This window comes from Temnothorax longispinosus, chromosome 10 (genome assembly GCF_030848805.1).
Source record: "Temnothorax longispinosus isolate EJ_2023e chromosome 10, Tlon_JGU_v1, whole genome shotgun sequence".
NCBI lineage: Eukaryota > Metazoa > Arthropoda > Insecta > Hymenoptera > Formicidae > Temnothorax > Temnothorax longispinosus.
Window position 1 is genome coordinate 10,757,802 of NC_092367.1, and position 18,158 is coordinate 10,775,959.

General features: G+C 32.2%; 1 protein-coding gene across 2 annotated transcripts in view; it reads right to left on the reverse strand.

Annotated features, from left to right (window-relative positions):
• Positions 1-18,158, reverse strand: part of LOC139821092 (uncharacterized) — a 71,082-nt gene that overhangs the window by 47,195 nt on the left and 5,729 nt on the right. For both annotated transcript variants that reach the window (XM_071791859.1, XM_071791858.1), the window contains 6 exons: positions 4,912-5,063; positions 3,397-3,510; positions 3,269-3,329; positions 2,109-2,398; positions 1,885-2,016; positions 1,592-1,810 (listed from right to left, as the gene is read on the reverse strand). In XM_071791859.1, coding sequence (XP_071647960.1) covers positions 1,592-1,810; positions 1,885-2,016; positions 2,109-2,398; positions 3,269-3,329; positions 3,397-3,510; positions 4,912-5,063 — 968 coding nt within the window. The remainder of the gene's footprint in view (positions 1-1,591; positions 1,811-1,884; positions 2,017-2,108; positions 2,399-3,268; positions 3,330-3,396; positions 3,511-4,911; positions 5,064-18,158) is intronic.

Here is an 18,158-nt window from a genome sequence, read left to right on the forward strand (position 1 = left end):
TACGGTAGTAAGTTCGATTGTGCGACACGAAAAGTGTAACGAAAATTTGACCAATAGGCGTACGGCGTTGGCGAGACGGTTCTTCTTCTGGCACGGTAGTAAGTTCGATTATGCGACACGAAAAGTGTAACGAAAATTCGACCAATAGGCGTACGAAATGAAACTTCTTTGGTACGGTAGTAAGTTCGATTGTGCGACACGAAAAAACGTCACGAAATAGTGTCACGAAAATTCGACCAACAGGCGTACAAAGTGAAACTCCTTTTGTATAAGACATGTTTTGAATACTTTTCGAGGTATACATGGTGGTTCAGGACCTCTGCAACAAACTCTAAGGAACAATAGATCTCGCAGAGAGGACCAAGCATTTTCTGTAAAGCAACCCATGTTCTCTGCGGCGTCGTTTAGGAGCTACGCAACCGCGCAGACAGGTCTCAGTAACATTTATTACATAGGTTCAGGGTAGACACTTTGAACGCCTTCTGTAAACTGTCTGCAAGTGTACTTGAAACAATAAATAAATAATTTATCTCATAATTGTAATAAATGTCACCTTAGACCTGTTTGCACGGTCGTGTAGCTCCTAAGCGACGTGTCAAAGAACATGAGTTGCTTCACAGAAAATGGTCTTCTCTGAGAGATCTATCGTTCCTCAGAGTTTGTCGCAGAGATCTTAAATCACCCTGTATATCAAGAAAAGCAAAAAGCTGCTCTACATATGAGGAATGTTTTTATCCCTTAGAATCGTTTTTGGACTGCAAATAAAACTTCTAAATTCGTCTATTTCCTTACATGTGTAAGTTGCATCAAAATCAGAATTTTCGGATTCGCGAGATTCCCTTGTTAAATTGTTTCGAACAGCAATTACCTACACTGGCCTACAGAATCAGATGAACGAAGAAATAGATTTCATCAAGTAGCCAAGCCTATAGAGACACGGTATAAAGGAAAAAACTGGATTTTATGCTGAATGACTTAAGTTGATTCTTGATTGAGGACGACAATGTTGAACTGCCGCAAGCTAAAAAAAATAATTTTTAATTATTTCTTACCAATTTTCTTGCAAAATTTAATTGATTTCATTTCATTACCTACTTTTAAAAATTCACATCGGCTAAATTCCCGTTAAAATGTTATTATTTTAAAATTACACTTTGAAATAAAACTAGATTTGGCTCTAAAATAGCTCAAAAGTAACCAACCTTCAAATTTAAAAAAAAGGTTTGATGTAATGAAAATGAATGGTTGATATTGGTGTGCTATAAAGGCATCCACCTATCATAATCCACTATCGGAACATAACAATTATTTTGGTTGTTGTACTGTGTTACTTTTGCTCTTAAGGTAGGTTTTCATGGGCAGTGAAATGCTGCAGCAGCGAGCAGCAGTTTAGTAATTTCTTGGAAATTACTAAGTAATTTCTAGAAAAATTGAGTAATTTGTAGGAAAGTTTAGTAACTTGCTAAGAATTTTCTAAGAAATTACTAAACTGCTGCTCGCTGCTGCAGCATTTCACTGCCCATGAAAACCTACCTTTAGTTCTAAAATAATATTTGTTTAATTATGTAATTATTACAGTGGAATTTATTACCTTGCCTGGAATGAGCATGTGCTACATGACGTAAACTATCGACACTCGGTGGTTGAGGTACAGAATGTGTTTCCTCTGCATGCAAAAGCTGACAAAATACTATTTGCTCATGTTGCGTTTGTCTTTGAACTTCTGATGCCATTGGTTGAATTTGTGCATACGTTTCGCTCCCACTGGTATATACCTTATCCTGCTCATCAATCGCAGCGTACATTTCATCTACAAAATGTCAGATTATGTAAAGTTTTTATGTATTATATTAATTATATTATATAATCATATCTAAAGTTTACCAGAATCATCAGAAACAGTAGCATAATGAGGATCGATGATTGGTCTATTAGATTGATTTTGTCTGTAAGTTGCTTTGGTTTGTGCTATTATATTGGCTAATGGTTCTCTTACGCTTATACTTGTATATCCTTCTATAGTAAAAACGATGAAAATAACGCAATTTATTAAAAATTATTTATTATACAGTGAATATAAAAGTGCAAAGAAAAAATAATGCAATTACTCGAATCTTGCGAATCTCCACTAAAATGCTGTTGCGGACTGTTTTGTTGGGAATGCGGTGGATATGGCAGTAACATCAAGAGAGGCGGTGTCATATAGGGCAAGTCTTGATTAGCTTGAACACCACCAGAAATAGCGTTAGCGGCCTGGATATCGTAATGCGTCTCGGAATTAAGAAGCGAATTGTGCGAGGAGGATCGTCGAGTTCTCGGTGGTGCGATTGGATTTCCATTTGATTGATCCATAGATGTTGAAGGCTTTTCAATATTTGTAACTTGATTAACATCATTTCTGTAAATTATAAGAAATAAAAACTACATATTCTAAACGTAAATCGAACAGCCGACTTTCGAACAAAAACAAAGGATGTTAATTTAAACCACAATTTTATTAAACTAGACACTACAGACGCGCGCTACGCGCGCGCTATTTATCTTTAACATTTCACTATTAACCCTATTATACACAACTGTCAAAATATACAATGACAGCTGCAAATGAAGTAAGCGCAGCAAGAAAACCAATCGGCATCGCGGAAAAGCGGCAACATAAACAAAAATAGTTTACGTTTTGAACACATTTTTGTCGATTGTCACTTGATTTTATTTTATTAATTGTTAACATCTTCCCTATTTTATCTATTTTATGAGATGTAATTTATCAAATATGTTTTTTTGCGTTGTGAGGAAGACTTAGTAAGTCGAAACGTAAACTATTTATATTTATATGATTTAATGAAATTGTGATTTAAACTAAAATCCTTTATTTTTGCTTGAAAGTCGACTAACCGACTGTTTGATTTACGTTTAGCTTTGCTTTTACCAAGTCTAGAGTTTTCTTTTTATACTAGATATTCTCTGAAATAAGACAAGATAAAGTATACAGGGTGTTTCTTAAGTGATATAAAAAACTACAAGAAATAAATGCTTCCTTGCAGAGTTATGGGCCTTCAAAGTTAAAGAAAAATAAAAGTTTGAAGGCCCATAACTCTACAGGGAAGTATTTCCAAACCCATGTTTATAGAAACTTTATTCTTTAAAATTGTCCAAGGAATCACTTCCTGGAATTTTTGATATCACTTAGGAAACATCCTATACATATATGTAGAGCAGTAATAAGTATAGGACAATATAAAGCATAGGAATAGTAAATAAATAATACCTATTTATTTGACTAGCCTCAGTCGTCTGAATATTTTGAAGTTGTGCATAAGGATGTTCAACTGAAATAAATTAGAATGTCATTAAATAATAAACAAATATAAAAGCATCTAATAATAATTCATCCACCATTGTCAGAGACAGGAGATGCAAATCTTGTATATTGATGAGATGTATCTTGTAGCAAAGAACACCCTTGCAAAATAGTATCCTGTGTTTCCCTGTCACACACCTGTTCTTGAGCTAAAAAATAAATAGGTAGAAAATAAAGTAGATAGTAACATAAAATAAAATAATAGAATAAAGTAAAAAGTTTTATTATTTTTCCATTTTCAATCATTTACATCTTAATTTAGGGGAGACCGGGGCTATCTGTCTACGGGGGCTATGTGTCCACAGTACTTTTAAGAGACAGATGTCTCTTCCATTGTAACAAGTAGTTGAAAAATGCCCTACGTAAGATATTTAAATGTTGTTTAAATGTTTGTTTTCTTGCAATGCCTCTCGCAGACGCTATATACGTTAAAAGAAAAGCGAAAACAATTATTCACATTTTTTGACGGTCGAAAAATTTGCTGTGCGACAGTAGTTTATCTCAAATTAAAATAAGCAATTCATAATATTATCAATTAATATATAGTTCTCAGGTGTAAGAAGCGTCAAATCTTAATTCTGCATTATCTAAAATTGGCAACATGTTAAAGACTGAAAAATGTGGTCGGGGCTATTTGTCCTATTTTTGATGGGGCAATTTGTCCACACTTCAATGACGAATTATTCTTTTATAAATAGATAATGGTGCGTAACTACAAAAGAAAGACTTTCCTTAAGACGGATAAGGTAGACATATCTAATAAAATTATATTTAGAGCGATTAAAGAAATAAGAATTGAGCAAGAATCTTTTCATAAAAACAGCGTTAGACTTTGGAATAAATGTTTGGGCTCTCACTCGCTACTGTAAAAAAGTGATCTACGAGCAACTACTTGATCTTGCGCGTCAAGAATTGTCACCAAATTTTTATTTTAAAAATACACGTCAAGTTAAATGTATGAGTTTGTCTTAAATTATTGAGTATTTTCTATTTCAAACGCTGCCGAAGATAAAGTAAAGGCCCCAAATAAAAAAAAGATTAAAGAATTGAGGGGAGACAAAAGAAACTCATCACATTGATTTTGCAACAGACTCAAAATCAGTTTCACCACCGTATATAAAGAAGTCAGCTCTACGCAGGAAACTTGTCAAAAAATCTACACAAAGTGCCTACTACTTCTCTGACTCCAACGGCTAGGCAGTTTTTTCAATATTATATATTAATAATAAATAATATTATAAATAAGTATAAAAATTAATATAAATAATGTGTTTTTTATTATGTGAATAGATAGCCCCCCATATGCGGGGCTATCTGTCTACGCTTGACTTGTCCATTTAAAACATTCGCCTCTTTAAAATGTTAAAAGATCAACGATTATAATTATTTTTTTTTAATAGCAAGGTTGAAAGGTTATACCATTAAAATTTTAACCAAATATTTTTATTAGTTTTTTAGTAAACTTGAAAAAAGCGTAAAGTGAAGACACATATAGCCCCGGTCTCCCCTACTAATTTTTATCTTAATCATTTGTCTTAATTTAGTATTACCTGCATCTTGGACTGTAGCATACAATTCTGAATGATCTCCCATAATTTCAGTAGTCTCATAAATATCTTGAGGCACAGAATCTATCATATCTTCATGTTCTCTGCTCTTATCTTTTGGAATATCTGGAAGACTTCTATTGGCACTCGTAGTCCTATATAAATAAAAAAGAATATATATATATATATATATATATATATATACAGGGTGTCCGAAAAATCGCCTACTCCACTTCGGGAGGTGATTCGGGACCCAAAAACAAGCAAAAAAGTTCATACAAACATAGGTCCGGAAATGAGCCGTATCCGAGTTATAGCCACTTTTATGTTCAAAAATCGTAAATTTTTATTTTCAATTTTTTTTAATTACAATTACCAAATTCTCAAGTTTCTGTCTACATTTCAAAAAGACGCTATTCCCGGTACATCTCGATTTGGAAAAGACTGGATGTATAATCTTCTTGCCTCGGCAGCATTACTTTGAGCAAAACCATACATAAGATGCATATCAGCTAATTCATTAAAACTTAAACGATCCATTGATGAATACGGAAAGATTAGATACAACCTAAAAGTAAGGTGTTGTTAAATAATAATTTGAAACTTATTACAAAACCGTGATTCACTTACTGATTTTGAATAGGCGTGAAAACAACTGATTTTGAATAGCCGTGAAAACAACTGATTTTGAATAGCCGTGAAAACAACTGATTTCAAGTAGCCGTGAAAACAACTGATTTCTTTTAAAAATAATGTAATCGTTACAAATATTAAAAAATTAAAAAAAAATAAAAAAATTAAAATTAAAAAAATTAAAAATATTTAAAAATAAAAATTTTTAATTTAAGAAATAATTAAGAAAGAAGGATGCCAAGCGGATTCTAAATTACGATTTTTGAACATAAAAGTGGCTATAACTCGGAAACGGCTCATTTCCGGACCTATGTTTGTATGAACTTTTTTGCTTGTTTTTGGGTCCCGAATCACCTCCCGAAGTGGAGTAGGCGATTTTTCGGACACCCTGTATATATATATATATACTAGCATTTAAGTCCGTGCTACGCGCGGAAGTATATCATATAGTTCGATGCTTAATATATGTCAATCAAATAGAAAATTAATAGCGAATTAACTCAAGCATTCCAAGTATGAACATTTAGACGCAACAAACTTATTTTAACCCTCAGGGTACAGACTGGGTTAGCGTAACCCGAGCGAATTTTGAAAGTAGCGCCATTTCAAAGGAAGTGAATGGTTGGGGTTCCGTACCGGGGGGGAAAAATCTTTGAGGTAGCTACTATGTGAGCGACAAGGGGCAGCGTCAGTCTACGCTTGGTGCTCAAATTATACGATTTTGAAAATTGAACTCGGGTAGTCTACACCCAGTCCGTACGGAACGTTACAAAATCCGTGTTTTCCAAAAAAAAAATTGTTTTTCGAGTATTTGCTGCAGTAGGTTTTTTTTTTTTTTTTTTTAGTATTCTGGTATGTATAATTTACTATTTTTAATATACTTTTGTGCATTCTAACCTCAAAATTATGCTCTGTAGCATACCAGCATAACGTATCCGTGCATGCATGTTAATATTATTTCAATTTTTGTTATTTATTTATATTATACTAATCAACAACATCCAAAAGAACTACTTTTACTTTAAGATATTTTTTTTGCGTTATTACGATAAATCAAGCAAGTAACGTTATATCGTTATCGCAAAAAAACGGGTATCTTCATAGTTAAAAAAAAATATACTTTTTGGAATGGATCAAAAAACGAATTCAGCCATTTCAAAGAACAACTTTTTAGCTTTCAAACGCGACTTAAAAAATGTCGATATCTTTTTTTTCACAAAGTTATGCAATTTAAAAGAAAAAATAAATTTTTATGAAAATTTTTTGAGAACGGTTTACATTTTCAAATGTATCTTTGTTTAAACAAATAATGTAATAAATCTATCAACGCCATTTTATTTTTGAGAAAATTTCCGATCTAAAAAAAAAAAATTTGTTTCAATTGACAAATTACAGCCCGATATACAGTCAATCAAAGTCGCCGGGTTAGACTAACCCATATCCGTACGGAACGTAACTTTTTTATAGTCCGTACCCTGAGAGTTAAAATTATTTATTCATTAAATCATATTATATCAAATAATTCACCGTCTTTCTTTCAGATCATCTACAGCGGGTGAAATATATACACATATTTTTTTAAAATGTGATTTTTCGATGTTTTAAAACATTCTGAACACATTGGTATAGAAAACTGAAAAAAAAGGCACCAGTTTTCAGAAAATTGGTCTATTAATAAAAAATTAAACTTATTGTTGCCATCTTCAAAAAAATTAGTAACATTTTTGGACCGGTTTAAAAAAAATCAGCAGATCGATACATTAATGAAAAATTAAACCCATCGTCGCCATCCCCGGAAAATTGGAAAAATTTTGACACCAGTTTCAAGAAAATCGGTCCATTAATGAATGAGTAGTTTGCAATCTAAAAAATTAAAAAATTTTTGGAACCGCGGTTTCAAAAAAATTGATCCATTAATGAAAAATTAAACCCATCATAATTACAAAAATTGTGGCACCAGTTTCATGAAAATCGGTCCATTAATGAATAAGTAACTTGTGATCAGACGGATAGACATTAATACTTATCATTTTCTAAAAAATTAGAAAAATTTTAGAACAGGTTAAGTTTAAAAAAATTGGTAATAATAGGTATAATTCTTTATACACATTGCCATCCCCAAAAAATTAAAAAAATTTTTGCACCGGTTTGGAGAAAATCGGTCCATTAATGAATGAGTAGTTTGCGGTGAGACAGACAGACAGACAGACAAACATCAGATACTTATAATAATAGATGTTTAAAGTTATTCGAGCGATTTATGAACCTGTATATTATTTTAGTTACATATTAAAAGACACGGTAGTGTCTCGCGCCAAGTACACGCGAAGCGAGACCGCACCGTGACTCTTTTACGCGAACACACGAGTTGCAAGTACACGAGATTTTGAGATCTCAATAACGAGTGAACGGATCAAGTCCTAAGAAGGCTTGATCGATAGCTTCGGTTTGAATTATGTAATAAAAGTGTTTTTATTTTTCCGCTACGTGCCCTACAAGCGAAGATATCGCGATGCAAAGTCCGACAAAGTCCAAATCTGAAATTTTTTTATTAAAATACGGACCTCTCGAACGTCACTTTCACGCTTTTGAGTACAGATGGCTCTTGATCCAATAAATCACGCGCGCATTATTATCGATCTAGTAGATAAATTAGATCTATATAGACTTATCGGCAGAAGGAAAATTTCTATTTAGGTAAATTTAGGTCGATATAAACTTATCGGCCAGGAAGTTATTTATTACGCGGACGGTTTTTAATATATAATATGTATGTACGTATGCGCTCAGCGCATTTAACGCACTCAGTAGTTATAACCTAGAAATGAATAGTGACAGTCGTGACAGGTGACAGATGTCAAATAGTGATAGTAATCATCAACAATATATACATTTGACCGCAGGGAGCTGACGCCGATGAGATGTTTAAGAAGGAAGGTATATCCAAAATTGCACACGTACGTACATATATTTATATTCTGTTTTGTAAAAGTTAAAGAGAACGAGAAAGTGATCTGTAGCGCAATTTGTATTGTAGGCAAGTTATGCTAAAATATTAGTTGAATCGAGTCCATTATTATGATAGACGTTAATTTTATACCTTGATGTGTTTGGAAATATTAATTATTCACGAAATTAGCAATAACAATTAACAAAATAAATTTTGGTAAATATGTATGTATATAGGCACCCTCTCCGATTTCTTTGAAATTTTCAAATTTTGTATACTTATTTTGTATACCTACTTTGTGTAGTAAAAAAGATTCTGAGAATAAAAATCGTCGCTCATGTTCCGTTTGTTTCTATAATTAATACTTAAAATATCATGATGTCAATAAGTAAGGAAATGATAATTGAAACGATAATTTATAGATATATATTTGGCTTCTTTTACTTCAATTAGATCATATTACGCTATTTACAACTTCAATATAGTATCTGATTGATATATTAAATTTAATAGAACAAATTAATAATAGTCCTTGCTTGCAGTTCAAAATATGTAATTGGTAATGCAAATACGTGACCCAAATTTATTCGAAAAAATGTTTTGGGGTAAAAATATAAAGGATCACAATTAAAACAGACAACTGTTTGTAGTTTTAGTTAAAAAAGCAGAGAATACTCTGTATTTATGCTTTCTACTATTCTCTGCTTTAACAAAGATTATAATTTTAAAATATATAATTGAATAAAGTTGTAAATAACATATGATCTAGTAATAAGAAGCGAAATATATATCCATAAATTATTATTTCTTTACTTACCGACATCGTGATATTTTAAATATTAATTATAAACAAACGGAATGAGCGATAATTTTCTTTCTGAGAATCTTTTTTACAAAATACACAAAATTTGAAAATTTTTAAGAAATCGGAGAGAATGCCTTTATATTACATATTTACCTAAATTTTTATTGAATTAGCAAATTAGTAATTAGTCGCAAAAAATTATTAATTACGTAAAAATTAATAATATTTAGGTAAAAGTGAGTTACAGAGTTACGCATTACTCACAAAATTGGTAATTTGTCAGAGAAAAATTTCTAGTTACGCGAAAATTAATATTTAGGCAAAAATGAAGTAATTTCTTTTGCAAATTGATAATTAGTAGAAATAAATTCTTTATATAATAATAAAGGCTCACAAGATTAGAAATCAATTAAAGAAAAACGGAGCCGTAACTAGGTGTTGGTGTTCATATATTCTATACTTAAATAAAAAAGTAACGAATTATAATGTACATACTGTACATATACATGAAGGGTTGGGTACGTCCCTATAGTAAAAAAAAACGCTCTTTAAGACCTCTTTGGGGTAAATAAAATACTATTATCTAGCGGCAGTGTGGTCTAGTGGTAGAGCGCCAGACTCGTAATCTGAGGAACCAGGTTTGAGTCCACTAGAGCCATGTAAACATTTTCGGAAAGTTTTTTCCGAAAGTTGCGCCCTCCGTGCAAGATAGGCTTTTGTGCGGAGCAAACTGGGCTCCGTCTTTTGGAAAGAGACGTTAAGCCGTTGGTCTAAAGGATTAAGTGAGAGAAGAAGGGTAGTAATGGATGAGAATTAAATAAAGGGTTGGAAACGTCTCTACAAAACGCCTTGCAACCCTGAGGAGAGTCAATAAACGTATTCATCTAAGTACCATTTTCTATCTATCTGTACATATACATATATTCCAACTTAATAGACAGCGCGCCGCATATTTGTCGGACTTGAAACACAGCTATCTTGGAACATTAATACCCTTCCCTCCCCGGAATTAAATCAAAGCAATTTAATTGTTTAAAAAACTGTAAAGAATTTATTGCGAAAAATATGGAAGTATTTTTTAGGTAATATTTTTCGCAATAAATTCTTTAGATGGAATATGTGTATATGTACAGTATAATTCGTTACTTTTTTACTAAGTATAGAATATATGAACACCAACACTTTGTTACAGCTCAATGCTCCATTTTTCTTCGATTGATTTTAAATTCTTTATTACTAAAATAATTAATAGTTTGTCAAAAATATAAATTACTTATGTCTTTTGATTTTAAAAGTTATTAATTAGTTTAATATAAATGATTTAATTATTGCATTTAAAAAAATGGTTAAAAATAATTATGTTAATGTTATATGTATACATATATAGATATACATATACTATACATATATACAAAAGGCTTAGCGGAGTAAGCATGTGAAATCGGCTGTTGATCATACAGAGCTGACATTAATGTCACAAGTTAGTACCAATATGATAAAACTTTCCACCAAATATTATTTTAAAAAATTCATTTTTTTAGAAGTTATGCAGGGAGAAAGTAAAATAAAGAAATATATTTTTCTCGAAAACCACTTGACCGATCTTGATGAAAAAAATATGTTATGTAGACTAATAAAACTAATTAACAAAAAAAATGTCCAAAATGTTTGCCAAAAAAAAAGACCAAAAAAAAAATATTTGAATTTTTTAATATTTTTTTTAGGGTGATATTTTCGAGGTATCCCTTTGAAATTTTTACGAAAAATTTCTCTTAAAGTGTCCACTATAACATATATTTTTTTCAATTTTTTTTAAATGGTGGAACATAGTTAAAAATACGAAAATCATAAGCGTCGCGTCACTCCGGCGCACAGTGCAGTGCCATTCCGCGTTGCGGGTGTTCGATGTAACTTTACTAGCACATATGTACGTCTGCAATTAGCCTATAATATGTATACTTTTTAATTTTTATAGTTTCCAGAGTTTATCACGTGGAGGTTGCAGTACGGTTTTAAACTCCTTATTGGGGTGCTTTTTTAACGTGAGTCCCCTCGCCTCTCACTATATTTCCGTAAAATCGGGGTGCTTTTTTAACGTGAGTCCCCTCGCCTTTCACTACGTTTCCGTAAAATCAGGGTGCTTTTTTAACGTGAGTCCCTTCGCCTCTCACTACGTTTCCGTAAAATCGGGGTGCTTTTTTAACGTGAGTCCCCTCGCCTTTTGATGGGACTTTTGATTAAATAGATTAAATAGATTAAATAAATCGTAGGTGTAGGGTGTAATGAGAGACGAGGGGTCTTACATTTAAAAAGCACCCCGATTTTACGGAAACGTAGTGAGAGGCAAAGGGACTCACGTTAAAAAAGCACCCTGATTTTACGGAAACGTAGTGAAAGGCGAGGGGACTCACGTTAAAAAAGCACCCCGATTTTACGGAAACGTAGTGAGAGGCGAAAGGACTCACGTTAAAAAAGCACCCTGATTTTACGGAAACGTAGTGAAAGGCGAGGGGACTCACGTTAAAAAAGCACCCCGATTTTACGCAAATATAGTGAGAGGCGAGGGGACTCACGTTAAAAAAGCACCCCAATAAGGAGTTTAAAACCGTACTGCAACCTCCACGTGGTAAACTCTGGAAACTATAAAAATTAAAAAGTATACATATATTATAGGCTAATTGCAGACGTACATATGTGCTAGTAAAGTTACATCGAACACCCGCAACGCGGAATGGCACTGCACTGTGCGCCGGAGTGACGCGACGCTTACGATTTTTGTATTTTTAACTATGTTCCACCATTTAAAAAAAATTGAAAAAAATATGTTATAGTGGACACTTTAAGAAAAATTTTCGTAAAAATTTCAAAGAGATACCTCGAAAATATCACCCTAAAAAAAATATTAAAAAATTCAAATATTTTTTTTTGGTCTTTTTTTTGGCAAACATTTTGGACATTTTTTTGTTAATTAGATTTATTAGTCTACATAACATATATTTTTTTCATCAAGATCGGTCAAGTGGTTTTCGAGAAAAATACATTTTTTTATTTTACTTTCTCTCTGCATAACTTCTAAAAAAGTGGATTTTTAAAAATAATATTTGGTGGAAAGTTTTATCATATTGGTACTAACTTGCGACATTAATGTCAGCTCTGTATGATCAAGGGCCGATTTCACATGCTTACTCCGCTAGGCCCTTTTTATTTTTTACAAATATACATACATATATGTGTATTTATATTTGTATAACATAGAGAATCGCAATAATAACATTAAATATAATAATAGTTATAATATTGAACTATTGTCTCCTATTTTTTTATTAAATAAATACGTACCTATTGATTAAATACATATTTATTAAACATGTATTTAATCAATTTCAAAAATATAGGACATTGTTCTATATTATAACTATTATTATATTTAAGGTGGTTCATGCATTTAGGTCAAATGTAGTTAGCCCGAAAAATGTGATATGAAATGAAAGATTAACGTTCCTAGAGTGTCTGTAAAATTTCGAATTTTTTAACCGATTGGTTCCGGAGATATATGTCCATAAACTTTGCCAATTTAACGCGAGGGGGTAGCTCCTCTTGCAAAAAACGAGGCTCAAGCGCTTATGCTGCAAAAATTACAATACTTCAAAAATAGATGAACGAACCAAAAACTGACGAAACGATGCAATAAACATTTTGCAAGATACTGGACGAAGCCCGAGTTCATTGACCGAACCATATAATAATAAAACGTAATTTTCGATTGACTAAATCGACAACTGACTAAATCGAAACTGACAGCTGGACTCGAGCGTCATTAGTGGCAGCTTGGCAACGTCGCATGTGTCTCAGCTGATGAGTATAGCGCATATCTCAAACATTCAACGTTTACCATGTTCTGGACGCTGAATAAAGCAGAGGGTGAAACAAAAATATTCGTTTATTTCTGAAAAGAATTAAAATTAGGTTTGATCAAGATCTGCAATACTGAATAAATACAATGAGGTTATAAAATGTCCAAACAATTTTAACATGCATCGTTTATTCTATTTATCATAACGTTGCCGCGCTGCTGTTGTACATATATTCACACGGCTCACAACTGTAGTAAAAAATGTGACTTTCGTCTCAATATTTTAATTACGTAGAGGTCGTATAACTTTAAAGATGTCATAAATAATAAATCTAATTATATGCTGATTTTTACGGACAAAAATCACACTTATTTATCACTAATAAGAATAGTGGCCTATTTGACTTGCAAGTACTGCATGAACCACCTTGATATTATTATTGTAACTTTCTATATCATACAAATATAAATACACATGTACATATGTATATGTGTATTTATATTCGTATATTGTAAAAAATAATCCTATCTACTATCTAGCGAAACCACTGCCAAGGGAACGGGCTTGGAAAAATTAGCGGGGAAAGAAGACCCTGTTGAGCTTGACTCTAGTCTGGCACTGTAAGGAGACATGAGAGGTGTAGCATAAGTGGGAGATGGCAACATCGCCGGTGAAATACCACTACTTTCATCGTTTCCTTACTTACTCGGTTAGGCGGAGCGCGTGCCCCGAGGGCTTCGTGCCCCGGCGGTCACGGTGTTCTAGAGCCAAGCGTGTCAGAGTGGTATATATGTATATATATATATATGTACACACACGACTTTATTTTTTATATTATATACTTTTTTTATATTATATAAATATAATATATATAAATAAAATATATATATATACAGGGTGTCCGAAAAATCGCCTACTCCACTTCGGGAGGTGATTCCGGACCCAAAAACAAGCAAAAAAGTTCATACAAACATAGGTCCGGAAATGAGCCGTTTCCGAGTTATAGCCACTTTTATGTTCAAAAATCGTAAATTTTTATTTTCAATTTTTTTTAATTACAGTTACCAAATTCTCTCAAGTTTCTGTCTACATTTCGAAAAGACGCTATTCCCGGTACATTTCGATTTGGAAAAGACTGGATGTCTAATCTTCTTGCCTCGGCAGCATTACTTTGAGCAAGACCATACATAAGATGCATATCAGCTAATTCATTAAAACTTAAACGATCCATTGATGAATACGGAAAGATTAGATACAACCTAAAAGTAAGGTGTTGTTAAATAATAATTTGAAACTTATTGAAAAGCCGTGATTTACTTACTGATTTTGAATAGGCGTGAAAACAACTGATTTCAAGTAGCCGTGAATACAACTGATTTTGAATAGCCGTGAAAACAACTGATTTTGAATAGCCGTGAAAACAACTGATTTTAAGTAGTCGTGAAAACAACTGATTTCTTTTAAAAATAATGTAATCGTATTTACAAATATTGAAAAATTAAAAAAAAATAAAAAAATTAAAATTAAAAAAATTAAAAATATTTAAAAATAAAAATTTTTAATTTAAGAAATAATTAAGAAAGAGTAATGCCAAGCGGATTCTAAATTACGATTTTTGAACATAAAAGTGGCTATAACTCGGAAACGGCTCATTTCCGGACCTATGTTTGTATGAACTTTTTTGCTTGTTTTTGGGTCCCGAATCACCTCCCGAAGTGGAGTGGGCGATTTTTCGGACACCCTGTATATATATATATATATATATATATATATATATATATATGAGGGGCGTTCTCTGTCAAAAAGGCCACCCCCTGCTCACTTCACTTTTTGAGATAAAATGCTTTGGCCTTTTTAAACATTCAAAATGGCGGACCCAGAATCGCAACTAAAATGGAAAAAGCCATTAAAAAAATTAATAATATCGTGAATAAACGTACAGGATGTGACGTGGACGTAGCGGGGGTCTGATCTGTGTGTGTGGAGAAGGTACCCCCCTGGATCCCCCCATCCAAGTATACTGCACGCGCAGAAATCACTATGTTCTTGTTTCTATCCGTTTTCTGATTCTGTTTGATGGTCCAGATCCAGACTGACTGAAACGTATTTTCTCGTGCTTAGCATTACCCAGGATAAACGATGTGCACGTGGCGCAGCTTTCATCCCTTTGGGGTGCTTGATTTACATGAGTTTCCTTATAGCCCGGGAGGTAATGACACAAAAGTGTCAGCGATTTGATTAGTCATGGAACAAAGTAATTTCTCTTGTTTTAATAGTGTTGTTGATGAAATGCAGAGTCTGGCTGCGCTGTCTCGCTGGAATGGGCGTTGCGGCGCCTTTGATCTTGCCGTAAAAACACTTATGTTGGAAGAATTTGATTAGTGCTGAGCTTTTATATATTTATTGTTTTTTGTATAAAGAAATGTTTTAGAAGAGTCTGGCATGCAACTGACACTGGAAAATGAGTCTGGCATCCTTCCAAAGTCGTTGTAAAAAGTCGATTTGTAGAATCATTTGATTAGAGCTGTAACTTGTCAAGATGGTAGTTTAAATATATAAAATTATAAAAAAGTAAGTCTGGCTACTTGTACTGGCTGGAAAATTGGTCTGGCACCCCCTTTAAAGTCGTCTGCACGATCGCGCCGGTAACTCGTTGCCCGCCGTATCTCTAAATATTATTAACTCATTACTCATTGAAAAAGATTTTACTTGTCCAAAAAGAAAAACGTAAACGATTTCGTGCTTATTAGTAGTGAAATGATGTGTAATTAATTATGTAATAATAAGAAATAAAGTAATTTAAAAAAAAAATGAACGAGTGGTCGCCACGCGCGTTAGAAATGAAACTTCTGAAAACAAGGCTTTGCCATAACTTTTCTGAAATTAATACAAAAAAAAATGAACGCGTGGTCGCCACGCGCGTTAGAAGTGAAACTTCTGAAGGCAAGGCTTTGCCATAACTTTTCTGAAATTAATACAAAAACAATGCAACGGAATTAGTCACTCCAAGCCGCCCGCAACTCGAAAATATAGTGTTACACGCAGTTCTCACTATATCCGTCTCGCCAGTGCCGTACGCCTGATCGAATTTTCGTGACGCGTTTTCGAGTCGCAAAATCGAATTTACTTACCGATCCAAAAGGAGTTTTACTTTGTACGCCTGTTGGTCGAATTTTCGTGACACTATTTCGTGACGTTTTTTTGTGTCGCACAATCGAACTTACTACCGTACCAAAGAAGTTTCATTTCGTGCGCCTATTGGTCGAATTTTTGTTACACTTTTTGTGTCGCATAATCGAACTTACTACCGTGCCAGAAGAAGAACCGTCTCGCCAACGCCGTACGCCTATTGGTCAAATTTTCATTACACTTTTCGTGTCGCACAATCAAACTTACTACCGTACCAAAGAAGTTTCACTTCCGTTACACTTTTTCGTGTCGCGAATCAAACTCACTACCGTGCCTAAAGAAGTTTCACTTCAATAAAACTATATTTTAAAATACTCAACATTATGCAAGTATACGCATAAGTATAAAAAATCAATTAACTTTATTTATTAAAATTATTAATTTATTCATTTGGATAATCTGTAATCAAACTTCCAATTTCTGATGAACTTTCATTTTCATCATCGGTGAGCTCGGTGTTGTCGGTATCGTCATCGAATTCTTCTTCGATTTCCTTTGATTGAGTACGTTCATGATCTGAAAATAATTCAAAGTTGAATTTATTATTAAAATACACGATTTTAATAAACTGCGATAAAAACAAAACTTTTACGAACTAAACTAATTAACTCGTTTTATTTGCAAAAAAAATTATTATCTTAAAATCATATTTCTAAAGTCATGATTAAAGACTTATTAACAGTATTTAAACCAAAATTCTTTATATTTTTATAAACTAAAATATTATAATATTATAAATGAATAATAAGTTATTATAATGATAAGTATTTTTATTAATTTCAAATTATTTGTTGCATGATTATTATAACTTTATTATAAGTTTATTTATTCAAAATTAATTTTGCATTCATTTAAAATAAAATTAATTTATGAAATGTACCTTTATTTTATCCTCCTTCGAACCAAGTAAACTCGTACTTTTGACGCGTCAACTATACCTCCATGTAAATCCGAATTAAAGCAACAACTTTTGAGAACGTCATACATCGCAACCATTTGGAGAAATGCTTATTTGCAGCATATGACAAATTTGTCTCCGATTGAGAATGGCAGAGCGATATATTACGTGAATCGAATGAGGAAGAAAATAAAGGTACATTTCATAAATTACTTTTATTTTAAATAAATGCAAAATTAATTTTGAATAAATAAACTAATAATAAAGTTATAATAATCATGCAACAAATAATTTGAAATTAATAAAAATACTTATCATTATAATAACTTATTATTCATTTATAATATTATAATATTTTAGTTTATAAAAATATAAAAAATTTTGGTTTAAATACTGTTAATAAGTCTTTAATCATGACTTTAGAAATATGATTTTAAGATAATAATTATTTTTTTGCAAATAAAACGAGTTAATTAGTTTAGTTCGTAAAAGTTTTGTTTTTATCGCAGCTTATTAAAATCGTGTAATTTTAATAATAAATTCAACTTTGAATTATTTTCAGATCATGAACGTACTCAATCAAAGGAAATCGAAGAAGAATCCGATGACGATACCGACAACACCAAGCTCACCGATGATGACAATAAAAGTTCATCAGAAATTGAAAGTTTGATTACAGATTATCCAGATGAACAAATTAATAATTTTAATAAATAAAGTTAATTGATTTTTTATACTTATGCGTATACTTGCATAATGTTGAGTACTTTAAAATATAGTTTTATTTTTAAATTACTTTATTTCTAATTATTACATAATTAATTACACATCATTCCACTACTAATAAGCACGAAATCGTTTACGTTTTTCCTTTTGGACAAGTAAAATCTTTTTCAATGAGTAATGAGTTAATAATATTTA